The sequence below is a fragment of the Pelecanus crispus genome, chromosome 1 (genome assembly GCF_030463565.1).
Source record: "Pelecanus crispus isolate bPelCri1 chromosome 1, bPelCri1.pri, whole genome shotgun sequence".
Classification (NCBI taxonomy): domain Eukaryota; kingdom Metazoa; phylum Chordata; class Aves; order Pelecaniformes; family Pelecanidae; genus Pelecanus; species Pelecanus crispus.
The window spans coordinates 54,217,509-54,241,382 of record NC_134643.1 but is presented as its reverse complement, the minus strand read 5'-3'; the positions used below and the strand labels follow the sequence as shown (position 1 = coordinate 54,241,382).

The 23,874-nt window shown below is 34.7% G+C and overlaps 1 protein-coding gene across 3 annotated transcripts in view; it reads left to right on the top strand.

Annotated features, from left to right (window-relative positions):
- ANKS1B (ankyrin repeat and sterile alpha motif domain containing 1B) overlaps window positions 1–23,874 on the top strand; it is a 446,177-nt gene that overhangs the window by 176,940 nt on the left and 245,363 nt on the right. The window contains exon 13 of one of the 3 annotated variants that reach the window (XM_075728085.1): window positions 21,208–21,228. The exons of the other annotated variants lie outside the window; for them this stretch is intronic. Coding sequence (XP_075584200.1) covers window positions 21,208–21,228 — 21 coding nt within the window. The remainder of the gene's footprint in view (window positions 1–21,207; window positions 21,229–23,874) is intronic. 3 annotated transcript variants of the gene reach the window in all.

The following is a 23,874-nucleotide window of genomic DNA, read 5'->3' as shown; positions in this document are numbered from 1 at the left end:
TACAGAAGGAACCCATTTTCATAGTAACTGCAGCTAGTAGTTTTCTGTTGCCTTCTTTTAAACAATTAAAATGCTTTTTACAGGATTTCTAAATCAGGAACTGCCATCTAAATAAGGCATTAGTATTTCCCCACTCAGTTTCAGTGCTTTTTATGTTTTCTTCAGGAAACTTGCAATGATGCATTATCATTCAGATGAGAGTGGGAGATGAATACAACAAAATTATTATTCTAATTCTAAAATCTTCATCATTTTACCTCTACCTCAATAGTCTGCTACCAAAGAAGAATCAATCTCTTGTAACTTTTGGTGGATTAGAGAATATTCCTTTTTATATTTGGGGATCACAGTTTTACTCCTGGTGTCTGCTAATTCCCTACATCCCCTGATTTGAAACTGGGATCCTGATTTTCAAGTGTATTTCTATCAAGTAGAAAACCACTGAACTCTACCACAGCACTATATTATCCAACTGACAGCATATGACACCATTTTCTGATTAATTAGCTGGAGAACAGTCCACATATAATGGTAAGTATGTGCCTTAGCTTTGGGATCAGATGGCTTTGTGGTGTAAACAAAACTATGTATGTTGCCTGTGTGGATGGCAGAAGGTACCTTAATATCGGGTTGCCTGCACCTAAAATGTAAGGATAAAGATTCTGTTGTTTGTTTTGAACTTTAACTGGTGGAAGAACCTGCAACAAGTTGATGGAAACTCTTCTCTCACTTGAGCATACATAGGGCAGACTGTGAACGCAGCTTTGGCATGGCCTATTTTCACAGCTTTATTTGCAGCTAGAACATTGACTTCATAGAAGTGTTCTCAAATTCAGAGTGAATGATCATGCTTTTATAGAATTGCATTTCACCTCAAGTTGGAGGTCAGTGGGTCCAAATAACATCAGCTACTACCATTAAACTTTCTATACTAAAAGTGAGTCCACTCCATTGCACAAGGAAGCCATTACTGTATGTAACTGTCACGGCAAGTTAATAGTCATTTTCTTGATCGTCTGAATACATGTTTAGTACGTGTTTTGTACGATAACACAAATGAAAAATTAAAGACCTGATAATCAGGTGATGATTTCGTTTGCGAGATGTTCCTCATATAACTAAGGACTGTGAACAGACCACTAGATGTGCAAGATCATTCACTCCAGAAGAGGGCAGCCTGGGCTTTCAGGGAGATGCCTCTCTATGCCTTGTTGTATACGTCCATGAAGTTCTTTTGAAACTGTAAATCTTAAAGATTGAAGGCGGCAAAATTGTGGCCATCTTGGTAACATCAGTTTGGCACAATCAACACTTGCAGCTGAAATTGTCACTTGGGATTATTTTATTTTTCATTTCTGCTTGATCAATCAGAATAATGGATCTTTCTCTAAGCCATATTAACTTCATTATGTCTTCTTGTACTGAGTATAATTGGGCTGTGAAATTAAAAAGACAGTTCTGCAGATATTCTTGTTCTGCTTCAGATCAGAAAATAGATCTGTACTCAGATGCATGTATGCAGCAAAAACATCAGCAGTTGTCTGTAGGTAATCTCATTGCAATCTTTTATTTTCAGTCCATGAAAATCTTTAAATTTTCAATAAATTCTGTATACCATTCCTTGTAAAAGAGCATACAGTTTTTCTCTCATCTTGTTGTGGTACCTGAAGGTATTTACTGAGTTTATCTCTTAGTTACAAACTCTGTCTCCACTGTAGGACCTTAATGTAGCTCTTACTCTTTTTACATGTCTTGGTTTCTGAGTAACATAATCTCATTCATCTGAGGCTACATTGTTCCTTAGAACAACCCAGAACGTACCATTCAAGAATTCTGTCTTTAATATGTGGACTATACTTTTTTCTCTTCTACAACAAAAAACTAACATTTGACTCACAGCTTAGGTTTCTTCTAAAAGTGTCTTCAGATCTTTCTTTAAAGTAAATATCTGACCAAATTGTTTTGTCTCACAAGCCTGATTTTTCTGAAGCAAAAGCAGCCCTACACTTAAAGATAAGCTTGCAATTTTATCTTTCTCCATGGAGAGAATCAAGATATTCAGCATATTACCGTGGCTGTTAGAAAGTATCAGGAACTTGGTTCAGAGGTCTGGTCTAAAATTCCTGGCTATGCTGCATTCCTAGGTACAGTCAAAATTTATTCTGCTGCAGGAATGTTCCTTTATGTGGCATTAGCAAAGCTGCTGTTTGAAGTAGGTCACATATTTGTCAACATTACTTTCTTATTCAAATACCTAATTTATTAAGATCTGATATGAAAAGATCAAACTGTGATGTCTGTGTAGACTCTTCAAGCCTTGTTTCTTCAATTATAAGAAGTTTTCGAATTACTAGAAGTGAAATACAAAATGAAAGGAATGCAAAGAAAAAAGAAAATACCTTTTATTGCTAGAGGGTATTTTTAGGTTTGCTGTATGTAAGTTCATGGTACACTGTATTTGGCTGTTAACAATATCTTACTAATTACCAAAAGAACACATGGTTTTCCATGTGACAGAGAAAGGGGGAAATATTGACATGTAATGAAATAAGCATAATCAACAAATACTGGTAAATAAACCATTCTCATCTCCTGTATAGGGACACCTGCACCTCCAGTGAGGGAACATTTGAAAAAACTGGTATTACAGCCTGTACTGACCTATCATAGATTGAGAGCTCTTTTTCAGATGAAATGCTTGAGAAGGTCAAATTCAAGCCCTCTTTTTTCTGGTTTTTAATTTTCTTCATCATCTTCTTTATTACAATACAGTGAGGTTAATGGTTACAATACAGCTAGGTTAACTGTTGGACTTGATGATCTTAAAGGTCTTTTCCAGCCTAAACAATTCTATAATTCTCTGATTCTAAAATCTGCCAAGGCATTCTTCAAACCAGGTTAATTTGAGCCTTTTCATCTGTGAAGATTATCTGGTTTTTCCCTTCAATTTATAGCCAAATTCAATTGAATGCAATTAGTAAGATGTAGTAGAGCTATTCCAGGAACTGCTACTGGGGATCATACTCCGCACTGTCTCAAACAATTTCTTTTTTGTTCTAATGAAGTTGTCCAGCAGATGTAGCATGTTAAGGTCTCCTTATGTTGTCCTTCTTTTTGCTGTTTCTAATTCCAGCCTTTGCACAGTTATCCAAGGCAAAGATACAGTCTGTCCCACAGGAACAGAGCGCTGTAGAGTTAATTAATATTATAAACTTCTATTTGTTAACTGTTATTGTCTTTACACCTTCCAGTTTCAAAACAACATACTTCAGGAAGCTCATTGTAATTATGTCTCGCTGTTACAAATATGTCAACATGCAGTGTATAATGTCCAAAAATCTGACAGCAGAAAGATCAATTGAGGCGACGCCTGGAAAGCTGTAGATGAAACTGACTCCTGTCATTCCGTTAAAAGATAATGCATCTTTTTGCAAGAAACTGTCTTCTGTACTAGTGCTTATATGAAATGTTAGATACAATAAACCCCTAAATCCCATGCCACCTGAACTTAAAACTAATCTTGCTGGAGATAGTTATATTTTTCCAACTTAAACTTCATTACAGTGTTACCTAGCTCTTCAGTACTGCCTATACAGTGTTATCTTTCAGTCTTTTCTCAGGCTTAAATGAATTATCTGGGGTAAACCCACTTAGTAGCTGTTAGCATGAACCTGCTCTCCAAACATACTGTCTCACATGTCACTAACTATCTGGACGTTCTGATTGCTAAGTCAATAGTAAACTAATGTGAAAATAAAACAATTTGAAGCAGACATATTGAAGGAATAAAACTGCAGATGGGTCTCTCAGCCCTGTTGTCAGATATAGCATTGGATGTGTTAATAAAACAAGAAATGACATGAACAGCTAATGTCTTTTCAAATTAAATTCTGAACCATCTGACCACATGTGGATAGGCATGTGTTGAGCAATGTGCATGCCTATCTTTCATTCAAATGGCTATTCTTAGCGGATTTGCTCTTTCCCCCCCACATTATTTGCTTATTATGAATAAAGCCAATTAGCAATTTTTGACAATACAGGGGGGAAAAAATATCCCATGTAATATGTAAAATATATTTACTAATTTTGAAAGCCTAAATTCTTAGGCCTCAATCTGGCAAGCACGAAGGTAGGAAATAGAGCAATGCTGTGATGATGCTGGAGATGAGAATTTCTTAGAGACTGTCCTAAAATTGGGGAAGAGTTCCCTCAGGATCCTTAGGAACACTACATGTTACACTATGATCAGCTTCAGGTATTAGCTCTTTCTTTGACTCTTTTTTTGCACCTAAAGTGAACATAAAGTTAATGTATATATGTTTGTGTATGTGTCTATTTGTGCTGTTAAATTCTATTACACTTCATTTAGTTGCACACGTCCTCTTCCTTGTGAGATGACAGAACAGACATGTAACAGTGGTTCATCACATTGTAAAATGTTTTCCTGAAGGAATACCAGGTATTACCACAGTAATCCTATAAAGAATTTTTAAAGAGCTTCTTTGGAGGAACAGGTTATGAATGCAATTGTTAGAAGCAATATAATTTACATTTTTAATTATATATATATGATGTGCATTTTCCCAGTTATAATAATTATCCTGACAGGTAAGGTCAAAAGAAAAAATATTTTCTGTAATTTTTCATTTACAATTCTTAGCCATTTCTAGAAGCACAGTAACTATAGGCAATACTCATATGTATCTGATTGTCATCTTAGTCAACTCTTTGCTTTGCTGTTTTGTTTTTTTTTTTACTAAGCTGGAAGCAAAATAACTCCTTAACTTGTAGTAGGACCATTTGCAGAGCCCGATCATTTTAGCCTTTAGGCTGTCAGCATGTTCCTTGTATGGTTCCCTTATCTTTCCTGTGGACATTTTGTAAATAAGATTGACCAAGCTCTGGAGGGATGCTCATGAAAACTTCATCAGTCAGAAGAATTGCCATTACAAGATGAGGGCTATGAGAAAAGAGCACTAGGATGTTTCAGTCTTTAGTTCCTCACAGTATTGCTTGTGGTACAGTTTTCTCTCACTCTGTGAATGCATTTAAACTGATTGTAACATTATTTAGAATATTCTATCTTACATTTCAATCTATTTTTCTTTTCTTGTTATCATGTCCTCTTATTCATATTTAATCGCTTTTCTGCTTCTCCTCCTTACCAGAATGTTTGTATCTTTTAGAAAGCTTTCTGCTCAACAGCTATATTTGAGCACTATGTGAGATGATTAGAACTGAAGGAAATGGCAAAAACGTGCCTGTTTTTTTGAAAGAACTTTTAGTCCTTCGAGCATACTTAGTGACTCCGGTCAAAAAAACCCCCAGATCTCTGTATTACATACCAACCAGTAACAAAGAATTTTATCTCTTTTCTCCTAAGACCATTCTAAAATAGAAGACAATTTTTATTTCTCTTTCTTACTCTCTGTGCATGTAACTCAACTACATCTTTTTCTATTTGCTGTTACTTGCTATCCAATTGTATCATTTGCTGTAATAAATCTCTCTTTTTATGCTGTTCCACGCTGTATAAAAAAAGTGGTCTATATGGGTGGGAAAACAAGCCTTCTGTACCTTTGGTGAATATTCAACAACTAGGGTAGAGTCAGTCTTACTCATTAGCTAATTAACTAGGTATTTTATAACCAGCTCTAGTTGAACAATGTAAGAGACACACATATCAGAGTATATTGCAGGTGGTAGTATTCTTGTGGAAAATGAAAGTTTGGTGCCATTTAGTGAAAGGAGAAAATTGAACGCAGATCTCCCTCATTCTGGAATATCTGCTATCAGTTTGTCGAAAATGGAGATGATGCCATGACTTTCCAGAACTTTGATTCTAGCCTCAAAAACCCTTTTTCTCAGCAGGAATTAGTCAATAAATCTGAAGCATTTTCATGAATGGTTTCAGAATGACTGAATAGATCTTACTATAAACAAAGCCGAAATATTTATGTCTGTTTTTTCCTATGTTATTCAATAACTTCTGTACAGTAGCTAGTTTGGTAGTTTCTAATTGGATGAGAATTCAAAAAGACACTGGCAAGTTTGAAAAAATAAAAATATTCCTTGCTTTCAGAGCATTTCTACGCTTTGGTAGAAATAAATAATTGCACAAATTTAGTATATAACAAAGAATACACATGGAAACTGTCAAGAGGTTTCTCTGAAAATCCTTAGAAACACTGTATGTTATACCTAATTTTGGACTTGGTTGTACGAGTTCTGTATATGAGTGCTCATTTCATATTTCTAGTTGTAACACAGCTCTAATTGTAAAGTTGTATAAGTTGAAAGGATTTTGTTTTTCCATTTCTAATTTTTACATAGTGAGAGACTCATTATCTTCTCAGAGTTATGCAGAGGATTCACTGAAAGTTTGGACTTATTCAGATGAAGAAGATAGGGGCAGATGGGGATGTCTAGGGAAGATACAAAGCTGTACTCTGAAAATATGTCAGAACTTTCAGAGACCCAAATTAATAAATTCTCATAAGTTAAACAAAAACAGAATGACATAAAATTAAAAGCATTAGAAAGGTTGGCCTGAGTAAGAGTAAAGTTTTATTTACCCTGTATCATATTTGACAATGACCAAATATGAATGCCTTTGGGAAATGTGTAAGTGCAAAAAAAATGCATAGTGACACCTCTTCAGAATGTCATTACAGCCTTCAACTATTTGCAGCCCCAAGTCCTCCTAAGGCCAAGGTCCTCCTGAATGTTTCCTACATATTATGTAACCTTAGTAGCTTTATGTTCTATGGATTTAACCATTCTCCATTGAACCATGTATAATTTTTTGTACCCACAAGATACTATTGGAAGGCATTCCACACATAACTAAATATCTAATCCCCATGAGGGGATTGCACCTTTTGTTTCCAATCATTTAAAAATTCAGAAGGCTGAAAAGTGGGTCCATTGTTTATGTTCTAGAGCTTTCATTTGTGTGACTTGCACCTAGCAGATTGTGACACCAGCTGATGCCAATTTTCTGCATTTCAGCAGCACTGTTCATAGAACTAAGATTCTTAATTTCTGAGACATAGAATCATTGTCTTTTGGATCGTGGCTTTTTTTTTCTAGTTATGGATATTTTTCTTATACCAAGAGAAGCTCTTTGTTAAATCATTTGAAAAAAAAGTCTTATTCCCACTTTTGTTGATGTTTTGTAGAGTTCATTGGTGGTTATTTACTGTTTGCACATTTACAAGAATGAAAGTATTGAAGACTTTGTAGCAGCATTATTTATGTATGTTATTTCTTAATATTTAAGTCATGCTTAAGTACCTTGTTAAGAACAACTCTGGGATCTTGTACAAGTCACAAGGAATAATATTACTCATCTCCTAAGGATTTTTTTTTTTTAAGAAAATATTTAAGAATTGCTGTCTCCAGACATACCTCATAGGAATGGCAGGATTCTCTATAATCCTCCTTCCCCAGAATCCATATTGGCAACAGTAGAGGCAACACACACCTCATGTCATCAAAAAAATCAAACATAGATTTCTACATAGTCTTATCAAGGACTGTGTGTCACACTTCTGATGATCAATAATTTGTAACACTATCTGCAGTCTCTTTTTTAATGTATTGGATAGCTTGTAGCTTTGATAATAAGATCCATGCTTCTGGTATCAGTCAGACTTTAAGTGACTGTAGAGAAGTATGTCCTTGCACAATTGTTTGCAAGATTCTTACTTGTCAAGAAAGAAGAATCTCCACACAAAATCTCAAGTTATATGTGAAAACCCAAACACACACAAAAAATAATTTCATTATAGTGTTTTTAGCACTGTTTTAATTAAAAGGTAGTTTAGTTTAAATTCAATTTAGTTGAATTCTCTGGGGCCCAGTATAGTTGCTTTTCTAAATTTACATTTAAAGTTTTTCTTCAAATATAATGTTCCCTTAGCAGCTTTTCATTTATCAAGCTATCAGGGTATCAGAGAGAGAGAGAGATTCATGCTTGAGAGCTGTCTTGTTACTGTTATGCTTAGCTGACATGAGCTAGATCAGGAGAGAGGTAGATGAAGGTTTATTCAGTTTTAATGTTCACTGGATTCCATAGAATACTATAAACCAATACTATAATTCAATAACAATTCAATATTTCAATAGAAAGCATTCAATAACAAATGATTAAAAGTTAATTTACTTTTTTGTTACTAGTGTTGGTGTTTCCCATAGCAGGACAGTGGGGTTGTCAGGCATTTTTCTTTCTGATAAATGGGTTAAAATTATGAAAAATCTACACTTACCTATGCAACAGGCCACTAAAAGGCAGTTTAATATTCTTATTACTAAGGCAAAAGTAAAAACCAGGTATCCTTCAAATGAATCCTATATATCATAGACTTGCTGGATCTTAAAATACTGTTTTAGAATGTTTAGTGACACCTTAAAAATGTTGAAAGAATAAATCGTGTATTTTCTTAACAACAAAAAAAAAAAAGTCAACAAAGGTATAGCACTCACTTTGAAGCCCATCTTCCCATTTAATTTCAGCCAGAAGGAATACAGTTCACGCGCTCTGAGATTGCTCCAGAATGTGAACCAAAACACAATAAATGGGAACCGTCAGGAGATTTCCCAGCTAAACTAAAACACTAATGTAGATGCACCTGTAAGCCTTCAGTATAAATCAGCTCCTATTAACCACAAAAGAATCAGAAGAATGAAAGCAGTGAGAAAGGAGAGATTCTGAATATTTCAACTATAGAAAAAGCTCTAATTGCCCCTTTTACCATGTTGAATATCAGAAAGCCTGACTATGAGATACAGGTTTTGTAAAACCAAGCTTATTGTTTTGCTTTTCTGAGACAAATTCTAGGAAAGCCAATTGTTAAAACCATAAATATTCAATTATTTGAATCACTTCCTGTTTATTCAAGCAATTAGAATAACCCTACCTGCTTACTAGCTCTCTCACATCCCTCTGAAAAAGTGAGATGATACTTATAATTGCCCTTTTCTCCCTCCTCCTGTAGAAGGTATCTAAAGATAGATAAAGACATCGGATAACAAAATAAAAAAGAAAAATACTGCTAAAAATACAGGTTCAGGGAACAGGGAAGACTGTTTTTCCTGGTATCACCATGCATTTTTCACAAAGGTAAAAACATACATTATTTCTCTTGAGCAACATGGACTGCATTGACTATACAATCCCAAGCTTTTTTTTGTAGCTTAGGAGGTAGTTTTGTATCATGACCACAGAATAATAAATATTCATCATGATGGTTTTTTTTCATATTGTAAAATGATATATGGTCTGTCCGTCTTTTCTTTCCCCTTCTGAGTGATGTACTCCCCTTCAGAGCTTACCATACTCTAATAATTCCTATGGGCAAAAAACCCCCAATGATTTCATTCCAAGTCAGTGGAACTGACAGCCCATATCTGCCTGCATGGTGTGTCTACATGTTGTCAGGGGAAGTTCTTGGACAGTGTATCACTTACTCAGAAGTACTCAGACAATTTAGGCAGGCAGCTAAGTTTTGGCTGTTTAAGAAGTATCTGGTCCTCATCTGCTGTATCTTCATGCTTTCATTCTACAGCAAATGTGAATTAATCTACCTGCAGTGAAATAGAGCTGGAGTACCTTTCCTTACCATCCACGTAGGAGTGCTAAGAATATAGTCATGGCCAGTTACTACAAGAGCATTGATGCTCAAGTGATATGTTGCCCCTTATCGTGTAGCTATACTTTGAAAAAGGATGGGGAGATGGAAATATCACTAATTTCAATTAAAGATAAGGTGAGCAGCACCAAAGTACTAAGTGCCTTGCTTAATTTTGAAGAAAAATTTTGGAACAGACCTTTTTCAAGTTCCAATCAAGTGTCGTAATGAGACTTACCATTATTTCAGGAAATAATCAGACTTATGATTATTTCAGGATTTCAGAAAATTCTGAACTGATATATTCTTTCTCTCAAGAACATTATTCCACAGTATAGCAGCAATTGAAACATCACCTATAGCAACAGTAGCCATGGGGAAATAATTTTTCTCCAGCAGTGAAAGCAAACCACTATCACAAGATGTAGTACATAGAATAATATCAAAGCAAGAATATCTCATGATGGTGCTTACCTGGAATCTTGATGACATATACACTCTTAATGCGTATTTTAGTTTTTTAGATTTTTAAATGACACTCTTTGAGTTTAATAGTGTAACATATTTTGGTCTAGACTACTCTACCTATTACTACTCCATGGATGATATTGCATTGCCTAAAATACTTATATCAGCTACATAAATAATCAGCACAATTACTTTAGAAAGTATCATATAGTTGTGTCCTTCCTCCACCTTTTGGGAATTAAATAATCACAGATTATTATGTCTTGAAGAATTTTTTAATGTCTCATTATAATTAGATATTGTGTTGCGTTCTCCTTATGAAAGCTTTATTTCTTTTTATGGGAGCTATATGCATTCTTCTTAGGAACAAAGCTTGTCAGCTTACAAACTGTGCTTGGTTATTGGATATGCACTTTCCTTCCACTCTGTTCTTTTGTGTCACAACCAATAAGACCACTCATGCTACTAAATACCATATTTATATACTGATACTGAACTACAATAATTTCAACCAAAGAAAAACCCACCCATCAGTCTGTGTATAATTAAATTCTGCCTCAACACCACAGATGACAGATCTTATATGATTAGCATCCTATCTGTAAGCAAATTAAGTTTAAAGAACTGATTACTAAATACTGTCATTAAAGTAGTATTAGGGGAAAAAATACACAAAGTAGTAAAAGGACATCAACTATATGTCACAGCTATTAGTCGTTTTAGTCCTAAATCTGATAACCCAGGGATAACACTGATTAGTAACACTGATGAGACATGAAAAAAAAAAAAAAAAGAAAATATATTTCTGAGCAAATAATTTTTCATCTAATAGAAATGTGTTTCTTAGCATTCATTATACCGCTCATTTATTCCCTGGAACTTGAAAGCTAAGCTTGAAATAAACTAAAGATATGGCAGTAGGTCCAGTGGTTCCCTTAAGTAAATGTCAGTGATACGATTATACTAAATCTGATGAGAAATTTAAAAGTATTTTATATTCTGTCAAAACTGTGTGAGGAAGAGAACAAGAAAAATGAGATAGTTTAAAAAAAGGAAAGAGAAGAGAAAGAGAAAGCAAACAGTCAACAGCTTGGTGGTTAGGTTACTTATCTATGCTATAAAATCCTTCTTTCAAGTACCTGGGCTGAGCAGGGTTTTAAACCTCTGTTTTCCGCATCACCAATTAATACCTCAAATTCCTGGTCTTGTAAGTTCATATGTTCTCTAGTTTCATCCATACATCCTTTTCTGGAGCTGAGAGACCTTTTGCCAGGAAAGCGTGACAGAAACCAACAACTACATCTCATGAATCTTTTGTTAGATGAATTAACATTTTGCACCAAAAAGAGCACAAAATTATGTGAAAAAGACCTAAATTATCCTTTTCTGTAAAACCAAATAAATACAGTTATGATATCTGACAAGACAGGTAAAATAAATTGCTACTGTTTTTTAATGGATATAGCAAATTGTTCTGCATGCTACGACTCATTCATTCATAACCTGGAGAACAGATTAGTCTTTTTATAAAGGAATTTTCATTACATGCTATAGTTATATATTCTATATTATTCTTTGAAGTCACTGTATAGACCAATATGTGCAAATATATTTTGCAAACTAAAATATTTGGTAAGATATCTATGGCTATGACTATCTTCAGAACATGTCATAGAATATTTGATACTGACAATATATGCAGTTCAGTAAGAAAATGTGTTTAAAATGTTGATTACCAGTTAAAATTCTCTAAGGACCTGATCCAAAGCTTATTGGTGTTAGTGGATATATTCATAGTGAGTTTAGCAGATTTCAGATAGAATCAGACTCCAACACATTAAAAATTACTAGTGTGGAAGAGCTTTTTCTTTCTAAAACACTGGAGGCAAATACATTAGTTCAAAACCAGTGGGATATCATTCTGAACTAAATCTATAATACTAAAGTAGAACGTGTGCATGATAGGTCTGAACAGTGTTTTAAAACAGATTTGAATTGGACTGCCACACTTAACTGACAAGACCTGGGATTATTCTGTGTTCTAAAAAATCACTTAAATCCGCATGCTTCCTTTTTTCTAAGACTAGAGATCAATTTGGGGCATTTTAGCACAGTACATCACTTATTTCTGTTTCAGATTCTAAAAATTGCTTTGAAGTATATGCCAGAAGCAAAATTATTTCTGCCCATAGATGAAATAACTCATTCTCTGTGGCTTCCTCAGATGTGCAGTCAATCTCTGCTCAGGAAAAATATCATTTTTAAAAATAGAATAATATGTAATTCCTAATTTTAAGTTTAGCACTTAGCATTCAGAAAACATTACAGGCTAAATTGTGGCACATAGTCACAAGCTCTTCTGACGGAGGTGCATCGAAGATCATCTGTCTCAGTTGGGCACAATCTGCTCTGGGAAATAAGAGAAAGGGGAGGGTCTGTTATCTATTGCATGTTATGCCAATGAATAAGTTTACTTGACTCCTGCTGGATAGGTGGTTATTAGAAAAGCATGGGGGTGTTAGAAAAATCTGTTCCATTTCCAGTATTTTTGACCCTTTCTTAAGAGTGCAAGTGTATGCAAAAAAATGTAGGCCTGTTACCTCCTTGCCTGGTATTCTCGGATATGTAATGTATAACATGCCAAAAGAAAAGAGGATTGGTTTATGTCTTCAGTCCCTAGCATGAAAAGAGTTCAGGGAGAGTTGCTGTCTGCTGTTCTTGTACAGCTGTCTTGCTAGCTGGTGTAAGGTCTTATGGCAGGCTTTCACACATACACAGAAGATCAGGAGCAGTACACAGTCTGGCCCTGAGTAGATTCAGAGCAGTATATAAATAGAAAATGTAGAATTATGTTCTATTTGAAAGAGACATCTAGTTCAGACCATCGAAGCTATACTCACATTACTACTATCTGGTTTTCAGAACACTTTCTTTCTAATTTTCTGTGTAACTTTGAATTCTGAAATATTATGAGATCATTGCAATGAAGTGTTATGTCATCATCTCTGTTGCTGAGGCATTCAGGGTCAATCATATCTTCCTACGTTAGTACGGATTATAAGGAGCTTTCATTTAAAGTGAAGGCAGGGCACGTTATCACTAAGGATAGGATCTGTGAATCATGCTGGAGACTGTTCTAGAGTTGTCCAGGATACAAAAAGGGTTTCATCAGTGGCTAAAATGGATCTTTGAAGCTATTCATTTTGCCACCCTTCTATTCACAACCTTCCCAGATTTAGTACAAATCCTACCATCCCACAATCCCTTCCTGGCTTGAGGTTGGGAGGACATGGTTTTTTTTCATTGGCGCTTTTGTCTGCATAAAACACTAGTGAATTTGTTTGATGATATAAAATCTAAAGTACAGTTGAGAATAAATATATTAAACATTGGAAATTAATCTGACGTTCTTTTTTTGAGTGTCCAGATTTCTGGAATGAGAAAACTGGATGTACTTCTACATGCCTTAAAATACCATGTATGAGGAAGTGTAATAGTATAGAAGATGCTTATCTAAAATTTGAAAGGTGTTTGCATTGTTTAATGGTATGTGGCATAATGTTTGGGAAACTAAAGGATATAGAATATTCTCTTACGGGATTATCTTTTGGTGACTTAACTTCTGTCTGGACCCAGAAATGCACGGTAAGTGTGAAGGCTCTTTTGAAAAGTGTGGTTAACAATAAAAATGTACCTTTCCAATGAGGTGTTTACTAAATCTGTTTGAAGCTCAAAGCCTGAATAACCAAAACAGATGCAAAAGTTGTCCCAATTACCATTCAAGTGTGATTCGGCTTTTTTTTTTTTTTTATAATTAGATAGCATATTGGAATTATAGAATTGTGATAAAGAAAGATTTGGTGAAAACTGTGCTGCCCTGATATTTTGCAAAGAGTTACTGAAAATAAGTTAAGTGTGAAGCATTTCCCAGATGGTAAAAATTCACTCCAAGGAATTTAAATTGATACTCAAAATGTTGCTGTGTTCATGAAGCTCCTTTTGCATCTTTAAAAAGAAAATTGCAATGTACTCTAATCACTGCCAATTGTACTGTAATTTATTACAGGGAAGATTAAATGAACACAAAAATTGCAGGTGGAAATTTGATCTTTCCCTGCATTAAAAAGTTGCAGTAGAATATCCTCATCTTTCAAGTTTTGACCTATTTTTGCTATATTACCATGAAACTGAGCTTTCTTCAGGGAAATATCAGTAAAACATCATGCCCTTATGAAACAACTGTCAGTGTTAATTTAGTTACAGAGACATTTCCTTCAGTGTAAGCAAGATTTCTTATAATCTCTTGATGTAAATATTAGTTTCTAAAAATATTTTTAATCAAAGGATTCATTATTGTGTTTGAAATATTTGAGTCAGTTTATGATAACAATCTAATATAAACCTTTCTTCAAACTCCTTAACATTGCAATAGTCTTACCAGTTTAAATTGTTTTGCTGTCTAAAGTACTCAGTTGAGGGTTACCAGTGGACTTTTTTTTTTTGAAATTTTGCATAACATTTTGTGATCTAACATTTGATATGTGCTTTATGCAAACTGAGTCAATGTAAGTAATGCTTACTTGATTAAAGAACAGAAACATACAGATCTAATTTGGTATTATCAGCATAATAATCAGAACTAATTCACATAATAAATGGCACGTTCTTTGTCAAATGTGACTTAGATTGAAAAAACAACATTAAGTACCTCCATAATTAAAATATCTATAAACTCAATGCAGAGAAAGATTTTTCTAAGTTAAACAAGTACTTGTACATGCTCCTGCATAGACAAGCCCTGTTTCCCCAGCATTTCCAACACAGAACTTCAATGTTTTATGAAAAACAAACAAGAGCAAAAGGACTTCAGCTGTGACTGATCTTAATTCTCTCCTTGCTCATGCATCATTCAGAAGTTGATCACAGTTTCACCCATATAGGTCACAATAGCTTGTCTATCTAAAATGCTAAGCAAGGGGAGTATATTTTTAATTTTTATGGTAGAAAAATATCTGATGCTGCTGAATAGTTTCTATTGTGTTCTTCAGAGGTAGCTGCCTGTTAGTGGTAGTTAAAATGTGTTTCATGATGTTTGGATCAAAGCAGTTGTATGAATGACTGTTCTTCTAATCATTAATTTATTTCTGTGCATTTTGCAAGGATAATGAATTATTGCATACATTTCTGTGTACAGATAGTACAGCATTGTGAAAGCAAGTGATATACGCCTTTCAGTTTGTGATGCTGAGAAATGAAGGTGCTGTTTAAAGAAGATGATTGTTCTGCTTTTGTTTTTTTAAAGCTGACAGTAAAATACTAGAGGAAAGCCTGAAAAATGGAGAAGTGAATCCAATTCATTTTATAAAGCAGCCAAAGATAAGGTTCTCACAGCAACCATATTTTAAAATAAAATAATACAGAAGTATTAATTCCATTTCTCTTAAAAGCTGAAATATGGATCTAGACTTCTTGAGCATTTATATCAAATGAAAAGAGCAAGAAAGGCATATATCCAACAGTAGAGGTGTATGTATGACTGTAAGCTAAGCTGTGACACACCAGTAAACTAATAATTGTTTAATCTTTAAAGAGACACTAAGCATAAAATATGAAATGCAACCGCTATAGTAGGTGACATTTATTGTCAGATTTCTTATTAGTGGAAATTGTACATAAAAAAATGAAGTTTGTATTTATAGCATGTAGTTGAGAAACTGGGTTAAATGCTGATTCTTAGAATTTTACATTTAAACTAAGCTATGTAAAGAAGAGCTGTTAGCATCTTCAGTATCTACTTTAATGTTTGCCTCATTGCTGTGATTTAGATTATTCTTCTGTGTTTGATATTTTGAAAATTACTTATTCTAAGACATAGTTGCTGGGAATTAATCACTGTTTTCCTAACATCTTTATCACTGATCATCTGGTCTTTAGATGGAGCCCCTCCCTTTCTAAAACACAAGGAATGACCGTGCAGCTGCTATTTTTCTAATTCAGTTGAATATGCTAAATACTGAGCTCTTGGCTGTGAACCCGTGTCAACTCTTCAATTGCTCGTATTGTCCTTCTAGCCTAACATACCCTGACTACATTTCCTTCTGTATCAAATTATATTAATTTGTTCAAAAGAAATTCAGAGTATCTAGGAAGACTACACTCTTTAAGATACTGCTATAGAATGATTGCTAAAATTAGGGCTAGCTTTATTGTAAATACTATTTTTAGAATACTATGGGGGAAGTAATACTAATGCTACAATTAATATTCTTTATTCCATTACTAATGCATATTTAAATAGTGCAACTATAGATTACTGGATTTTTTTTTTTTTTTGTGGGGTGAGACATCACCAGAACCACATGAGCAAAATGAAAGGTGGTACCAGAACTGTGCTATGATTATCTTGATTTGGTACAATAGTACTAGTGTTTAGATTGCACTGATTTTATAAAGCCTATGCTTTGCTGTTCAGGGCATCAGCTGGGTAATTCAGCTCAGGAAGAGCTTATCCATTATGTCTGACTGACATAAAACTTCCTGTGAAATTAATAAGAGAATGGTTTCCATAAATCTTGCATATATATCACAGAAATTAATCCAGAATGTTTTAATGCTTTGCTTATAATGAAGATGTTGCAAAGTATCAATGAGTATTTTTGTCTGAACAGTGAATTTAAAATTCAGCTTCCTTAATGATTAGATGCATTTTTGAAATAATAGAAGTTGTTGATGCCAGTTCTTTTCCAATTTTGTTGGCATAAAGGACACATTAAAAACAGACAGTTTTTCTGATCTTATGTAAAAATGCCCCACTTCATAAACTGGTTACTGATTCTGAATTAAGTGGATTCCCATTCAGTGAGATTACTTTTTCCATGTTTTGTTTCATCGCAGTGGAGCTGGGTTGCCTAAGCAACCAGTAAAATACCAGGACTGGGATGTGGCTGCTGCTTTCTTCCTCTCTCTCCTAGCCTGAATGCAGTCAGTGCTGTGCAGAGCTCCCGATCTCGAGTGCCCATGTAAGGAAAGCATTGCCCATCACACTTTACAAAGCATAAAGTGAATAAACTCCCCTGGACTAGACAAAACCTGTACTGTTTTGTATTGAGGGTGTCTCCTAGGAAATATGGAGCTGGAGCTGTTGCATTGGATGAGGTCAGAGAACCAAGGGCACGCATCTGAGGACGTGAAGCTTCATTAGCTCTGTTCTCATAGGAGAGGTTACCAGGGAGAAAACTGAAGCACCGAGAAGTGGTGTGACTTGGTGGGAGACACACAGAGAATATGCGTAACATAGAGATGTGCAGACAATCACAAACTCTTGTTAGAGGTTCACTTTCTCTGCATACAAATTGAGTCTTGCCCAAAAAATGTGTAGCTCTGTGAAGCAGTATTCCTGGGCGGGATATTTTTCAGGAGTCCTCTTGGTAGTTTTCACATTTCACCTATCGTTAGGTAAAGAGGCACTTAACTGCTCCTCCTCTTGGATTAAACAGAAAGTGGACAGTAGACCCAATACTTCAACAAAATTTATCAGTCTAATTTGTTTTGCTACAAATTGAAAATATCAAATTGTTTGAAGTGAATCTTCTACCTCTGTTTAATCTACAGCAAAATTTCATTGGTAGAGTATGTTGAAATATGTGGAAGATCAGAAATAACCATGTTACATTCTTAGCTTGTTCTTAAATATATTAATTAGATTAAGTACTCTTCAGATCAGATGCTGTAATATGAAAACCAGAGAAATGATATATTAAAAAGATTTGGGGTTTTTGAGTTTATACAATGAGAGTAGTTGAAATTCTTACACTAACATTGCCTTTCATGGCTTTAATTGATATCTTACATTAATTTTTGAAGGAATTTTTGTAATGCAGTTTTATTTATTTGTTTATGAATATTTTCCACAGGGCTGTAATAGCAGATCTTATTTACTTCATTTTCAGTAAAAATTGTCTCAATAAGGAGGTATTTTAAGAAGATTCTTATGTACAGTGAAAGGAAAATTGGAAACTTTTATTCCTTTTTTTATTCCTTTTAGCAGTGAAGAAAATAAAATGTGAATTTAGCATAAACTAATGGAGTCTAACTTTCCTGCACATGTAGATAAGGAATTCTGATGCTTTTAGCTCACTTGTTTGAGTGCACAGTTCTGGTACCCTGGAGGGAGAGATGATGGGATTGAAGGTTCCATTTTTTCCTTTCCTTGTCTTCCATCAGCTATGAACCCCAGTGGTCTGTAGTGTAACAGAGAGCATTTTGCAGTCCCCAAAATATTAAAACACCATGACAGGGGCTCTCTACAAGCTTTTCTTACATAGCTGGGCTGGGTGGGAGTATGAAAAAGCCATGTCGCTGTTCAACATGTCTTTGCTACCAAAGAACTGTGTACAAAGGCAATTTATTATTTGAAAACACCCCTTTTGCTAAGTACCTGATGATTTTGTTTTCTGCTTGTATAAACTGTCTCTTCTTTATGGAGAGGGTGGGGGGTATGTCTAAAACTGAAAATCCAGACCTGTGGCTATTTTAGGATCAGGGGAAGATAGCCTTTGGAGAGACATCAGTCCATGTAACAGTTCCATATACAGGTGACTTTGCTCGCACACATGTAAGTTGAAACTAGCTGGTCAGCTCGAATGAATGAAGTTACCCATATACATAATTATATATAAACCTGGTCTTTCTCTAGAAAAAATGTCAAAATACATTGCTTTTTCTTGGGGAAAAAAAAAATGTTTTTCCACAATTTGATTTTTTGAAACATCACTAATTAACATAAGAGAAGTGCAGCTTATTTAAGAGGTAATTGCAAGGATATAGAATTGACAGCAAAATTAGTGCTCTTAGTTTTTTATCATATTATTAGCCCCTTCTACGTGCAGACTGAACAAATCTGGTTTATGCTCCTGATAGCTAATGAGAAATATTAACACAGGTACTGCAGGTGAGAGCACTGACTAATCACTTGCAGACCACATTGAAAAAAAAAATGTAAGTACCAAACAAAACTGGATTTATGGCTTTCTTTAGTTTTCAATATTTGAAAGCTTAATAAACTGCATTTAAACCATGTACAGGTATGCATTCTATTTCTGAACTGTTTCATTATATGGTTTGCTTTTTAGAGGCTTGTGTGTCTTTGCAATGTGACATAAGCAAATGTAATAAATAAACAGAAGGTTTGCATCCTGTTAAAACTCTACATATTAGTAGTGTGAACAGAATAGAAAAGTGTAGCTTAATATAATACTAGGCTTCCAAAATAAAGAGTTAAATTACTACATATCCGTTGCTGAAAAATGCCAGAGAATTCTGGCAGTTATAATTGTCTATTGCTAGGAAAAAACGAGTTGCTTCTAAAAATACTTTGACAATCTATTTTATTTACTAGCTATTCATTAAAGCTACAAATTTTAATCATAATAAAAAGTATTAGCACTAAAATGTAAAAACATTGAAGCAAATGGTTATGTTAAGAACTACAGTCCTTAAATTTGTTCTAAGGCAGTATCATATATTCATTGACTTCAGTAGGCTTTGCACAAGGCTTCACATGTCAAAGTTAATGGCAGTTTATCACCATTTTATGTGTTTTCAGAAGCAGAATTACACAAAATCATTATTTTGTAGTCATTCATGCTATCTGTGAGAAATGTGACACTCTGGAAATAATTAATATGATATTGAAAAGTGGCAGATGTTAACTCTATATGGATTAGTCAGGAACTATTAAAACAGCTTCATGAATGTTAGGTATATCAGAGGATCCTCTGGGTATTTTCACCCAAAGAATTCTGTGGGGATGAAAGATCCAAGGATGTCTGAAGTATTCTTGATCTCTCCTGCCAATTTACTGCAGTATAAGCTCTGGGTTTTATACTGTATGTCTTAAATTGTGTTGAGGAGCTGTTTTGGGACCTGTAGTTCATGGCATGTCTGTGGATGGTCTCCGAACTCTTCAGTACTGATGTTCTGCAGCACCAGTGCCTGTTCTTGTGAAGGACTAGATGCAGTGACCCCATCCCAGGTTCCTTTGTGCAGCCTTTAATGATGGTATTCCTCCATCGATGTCACGTTTTCCTCTTGGAACTGAAGTTAATGGATGGTAGTTAATACAAATGACATTTTTTAGTACAACACAAGCATCTTCTCTGTAAAGTTTTAGCCACTATTGGAATAAGAAAAAAATTAGTCCAGGAAACCCAGAAAACAAAGATCTGGAAATAATAAGCAATCACTCTCAGTTAATATAAATGTCCTTTTTCCCTCAATACTGTCGTGGTTTAGACCCAGCCAGCAACTAAGCACCACGCAGCCGCTTGCTCACTCCCCCTACCCTGATGGGATGGGGGAGAGAATCGGAGGAGTAAGAGTGAGAAACACTCCTGGGTTGAGATAAGAACAGTTTAATAATTGAAATAAAATAAAGTAAAATAATAATAATAACAATATAATAATAATGGTAATAACAATATACAAAGCAAGTGATGCACAATGCAATTGCTCACCATCCGCCGACCGATAGCCGGACAGTTCCCGAGCAGCGATTGCTGCTCCCCGGCCAACCCCCCCCAGTTTATATACTGAGCATGACGTCATATGGTATGGAATAGCCCTTTGGTCAGTTTGGATCAATTATCCTGGCTGTGCTCCCTCCTAGTTTCTTGTGCACCTGGCAGAGCATGGGAAGCTGAAAAGTCCTTGACTAGCATAAGCAGTACTCAGCAACAACTAAAAACATCAGCGTGTTATCAACATTCTTCTCCTACTAAATCCAAAACACAGCACTATGCCTGCTACTAGGAAGAAAATTAACTCTATCCCAGCTGAAACCAGGGCAAATACAAAGACAAACAGATGGTGCTCAGTAAAGAAAGAGCTTGTTTTTATAATATTTAACATTAATGATAGTAGTAGTAGTATAACAATATCTAGTTCTTAAACATGTATTTGTATTAATTATTTCTTATACCATCTTACAAAGGTCAGTATTGTCCCTATTTTATAATATTTCTGTATTGTACAATGAACATGTGAAGATAAAACCAACAATTCAGGAACTAGAAGCAATTCATCTGTAGACCCATGTGAGGACTAGTTAGTCCTGAGAGAGAGCACTGTAATAGACAAAATGCACTAAATAGACAAAAATTATATTGACAAGTAAGACTGCATCTCAGGCCTGAACTTCTATTTTTGCATGACATTGCATGATGATATTAGGCTTACAGTTGCATTCGGAGTTAGACTAATCACATTACACAGCTGTGCAGCATTTGGTGCTTAGTATGCTTTCATTGGTAATGATGTCAGATAAGAAGTCTTTGAAAGTATAGGGATTGAGTAATTTTCTGGGAGGATTAAATGTGTAGGAGAGGGGAGGAGGCAGATGATATGAATTGGAATCATAATTTGGAGCAATGAGGGAAGACTGCATGGCACAGGGTTGATACCCTGCTTGGGAAGCTGGAGCTGTACAGTGGGAAGGTCAATAACATCATTTTAGATGGAAGTTTCACTGATGAGTTCATAGTGTCTTGACTCTTGTATTTTCTAAGTTTAGCTCTTGTAACCGAAGTGGATATAAAATCTCAAGTGATGTGATTTTTCATATGGAATTAAATTCTTTAGGTCACTCAGGTGACCTTAAATCATATCAGGCTCTAGGCAATAAGCTCAATGACTGCCTAGCTACCTAGACATGTATAGAAGGGATTTATAATGTTATAAGATAGTTTCTTCAAAATGTCTTTTCTAAATAAATATTGCTTTGTTTTTTAGAAAGCTGTCTTGTCAGTGGTCAGCTTTGTCATAGCTTGTTAGCAAGCTGGCCGTGGCTTCTGAAATAACGTCATATCTGCTGTGATAACTTGGGGATTTTCAGGAGGATTTCATTGCCACCATTAAAGAAGATGGATACAGTTTTTATTACAAAAATTTGATGATGAACAGAAGTCGTAAGAGCTAAATGGGTTGCTCTGGAAGAGATCATAAAAGGGTCAGGTATTTAATTGAACTTGGCAATCACGACAACATTGCAGACTCCTGATACAATTTTTCTCCATACTTTTCTCTGTGGTTGCTGCAAGCACAATAAATAAACTTTTAAATGAACACTGTATTTCTAGCTCCCCTTCCAGTAAAAAATGGTTTTCAAGTACCCTAGAGAGCCTGTTTGTCTTAAATAGAACAAAACAGTAGATTGTCTGACATAACAGTCTTTTCAGTTGTAAGAATACTAGGTACCATCTGCCTCTCATTTAAATTCATTGTATCATATTTTGTGAAAATTCATGTCTTGCAAAATAATATTTAATCATTTAAAACTTTTAAATCTTTTAAAATCATTCCATTAGAGTTAAACCATAATCATGAAACTTCACATTTTCTTTTGAAATATGTGTGCCTAGTAGCAGCACGTCATTATTATAGCCAAAGGGCTTTATAAAACATTCTCTAATTTTTCAATTTAATATATATATATATATAATGACACTTTGTATACTCCGTAGTTAAATTTATTTTCTCATATATTCAGTTCCTTTCATGTTAAAAAAGATTCGTACAGACTTTAGTAGAGAAGCATGAAAGCACAGTATAAGCATTTTTAAAGGACTTCTGAAAAATTCAGGATTTATGGTGAAGTCTGATAAGCATCTTAAAAGATGATGATAATACTTAGCTCTCATATAGTGCTGTTTTCATTAGCAGGCCTTAAAGCCCTTTAGAAGGACTAGTATTATCGCAGCCAAAGAAATTCAGGCAAACTAATACTAAACTGATTTTCTGAAGTCACCTGGTAAACTACTGAAAAGGCTAGGAGTAACTCCTGAGTCACAGTATAGCAGTTTTTACTTCAGACTACAGAGTTCTCTTCTGCATTATGATTTGCTTTAGTTAGACAGTCTTCCATTAAGAGAAATAGGTTGCTTTTAGTAATTTGTAACATTGTTCTTGTGGATTTTTAAATTAAAAAATGTAATGGCTGGTATTTTTAAAGGTATCTGAGCAAGCTAGGCAAATTGAGGCAAAAACTAACTCCTTTAGTCTTCCTTAGCAGCCCAAATATTCTACTTAAATTCTAGAGAATATTTCTACACAACTGGCAATTGTGCCATCTTTAAACTGCCTCTAGCTTGGTAACTGGTATTAAATACAGCATAGCATAGGCTAATTTGGTTTGGGGTTTGGAGAAAGTTTCACAGCCTATTCTATGCACTGCAATGATATTGAAAGATTTCTGTAACTATGTAGGGTTTTTTTTAAAGCTATCTTGGTCTGTACAGTGCACTGTAGTTGTTGTGAATGCAGTGTGGTCACATCTCAGGACCCTTTGAGTAGGTTTGGTTTTATTCCTTTCTGCTGACCTCTCATATCACCTGTTCCTTTCTCCTCTTATCATGATTCAGCTGCAATGTTAAATACTAATGAGAGAACTTGATGAGAAAGTATTTGTTTTAAGTTACAATAAAGTGATTTTTGTGGATTTTCTGTAGGCATGCAGGTATGCAGCCATTAAACAAGATGGTGTTGAAGCATTTCTGCCTGCAGAGCTTATTTCTAGTGTACACTTGTATTAATACTTTAGAGCAGAGGGGTATTTTACAGAATTTCAATACATACTCTTATTTTCAGTCAAATCAGTTTTCATCTCTTACACTTTTTCCATCATCTACAGTCTTTTAGACAAGAAGCAAATTTGCCATTAAACTAGGTAATGAAAACATTGTCTATGTTTCATAAACAAGGTCTATGTATCCTCTTT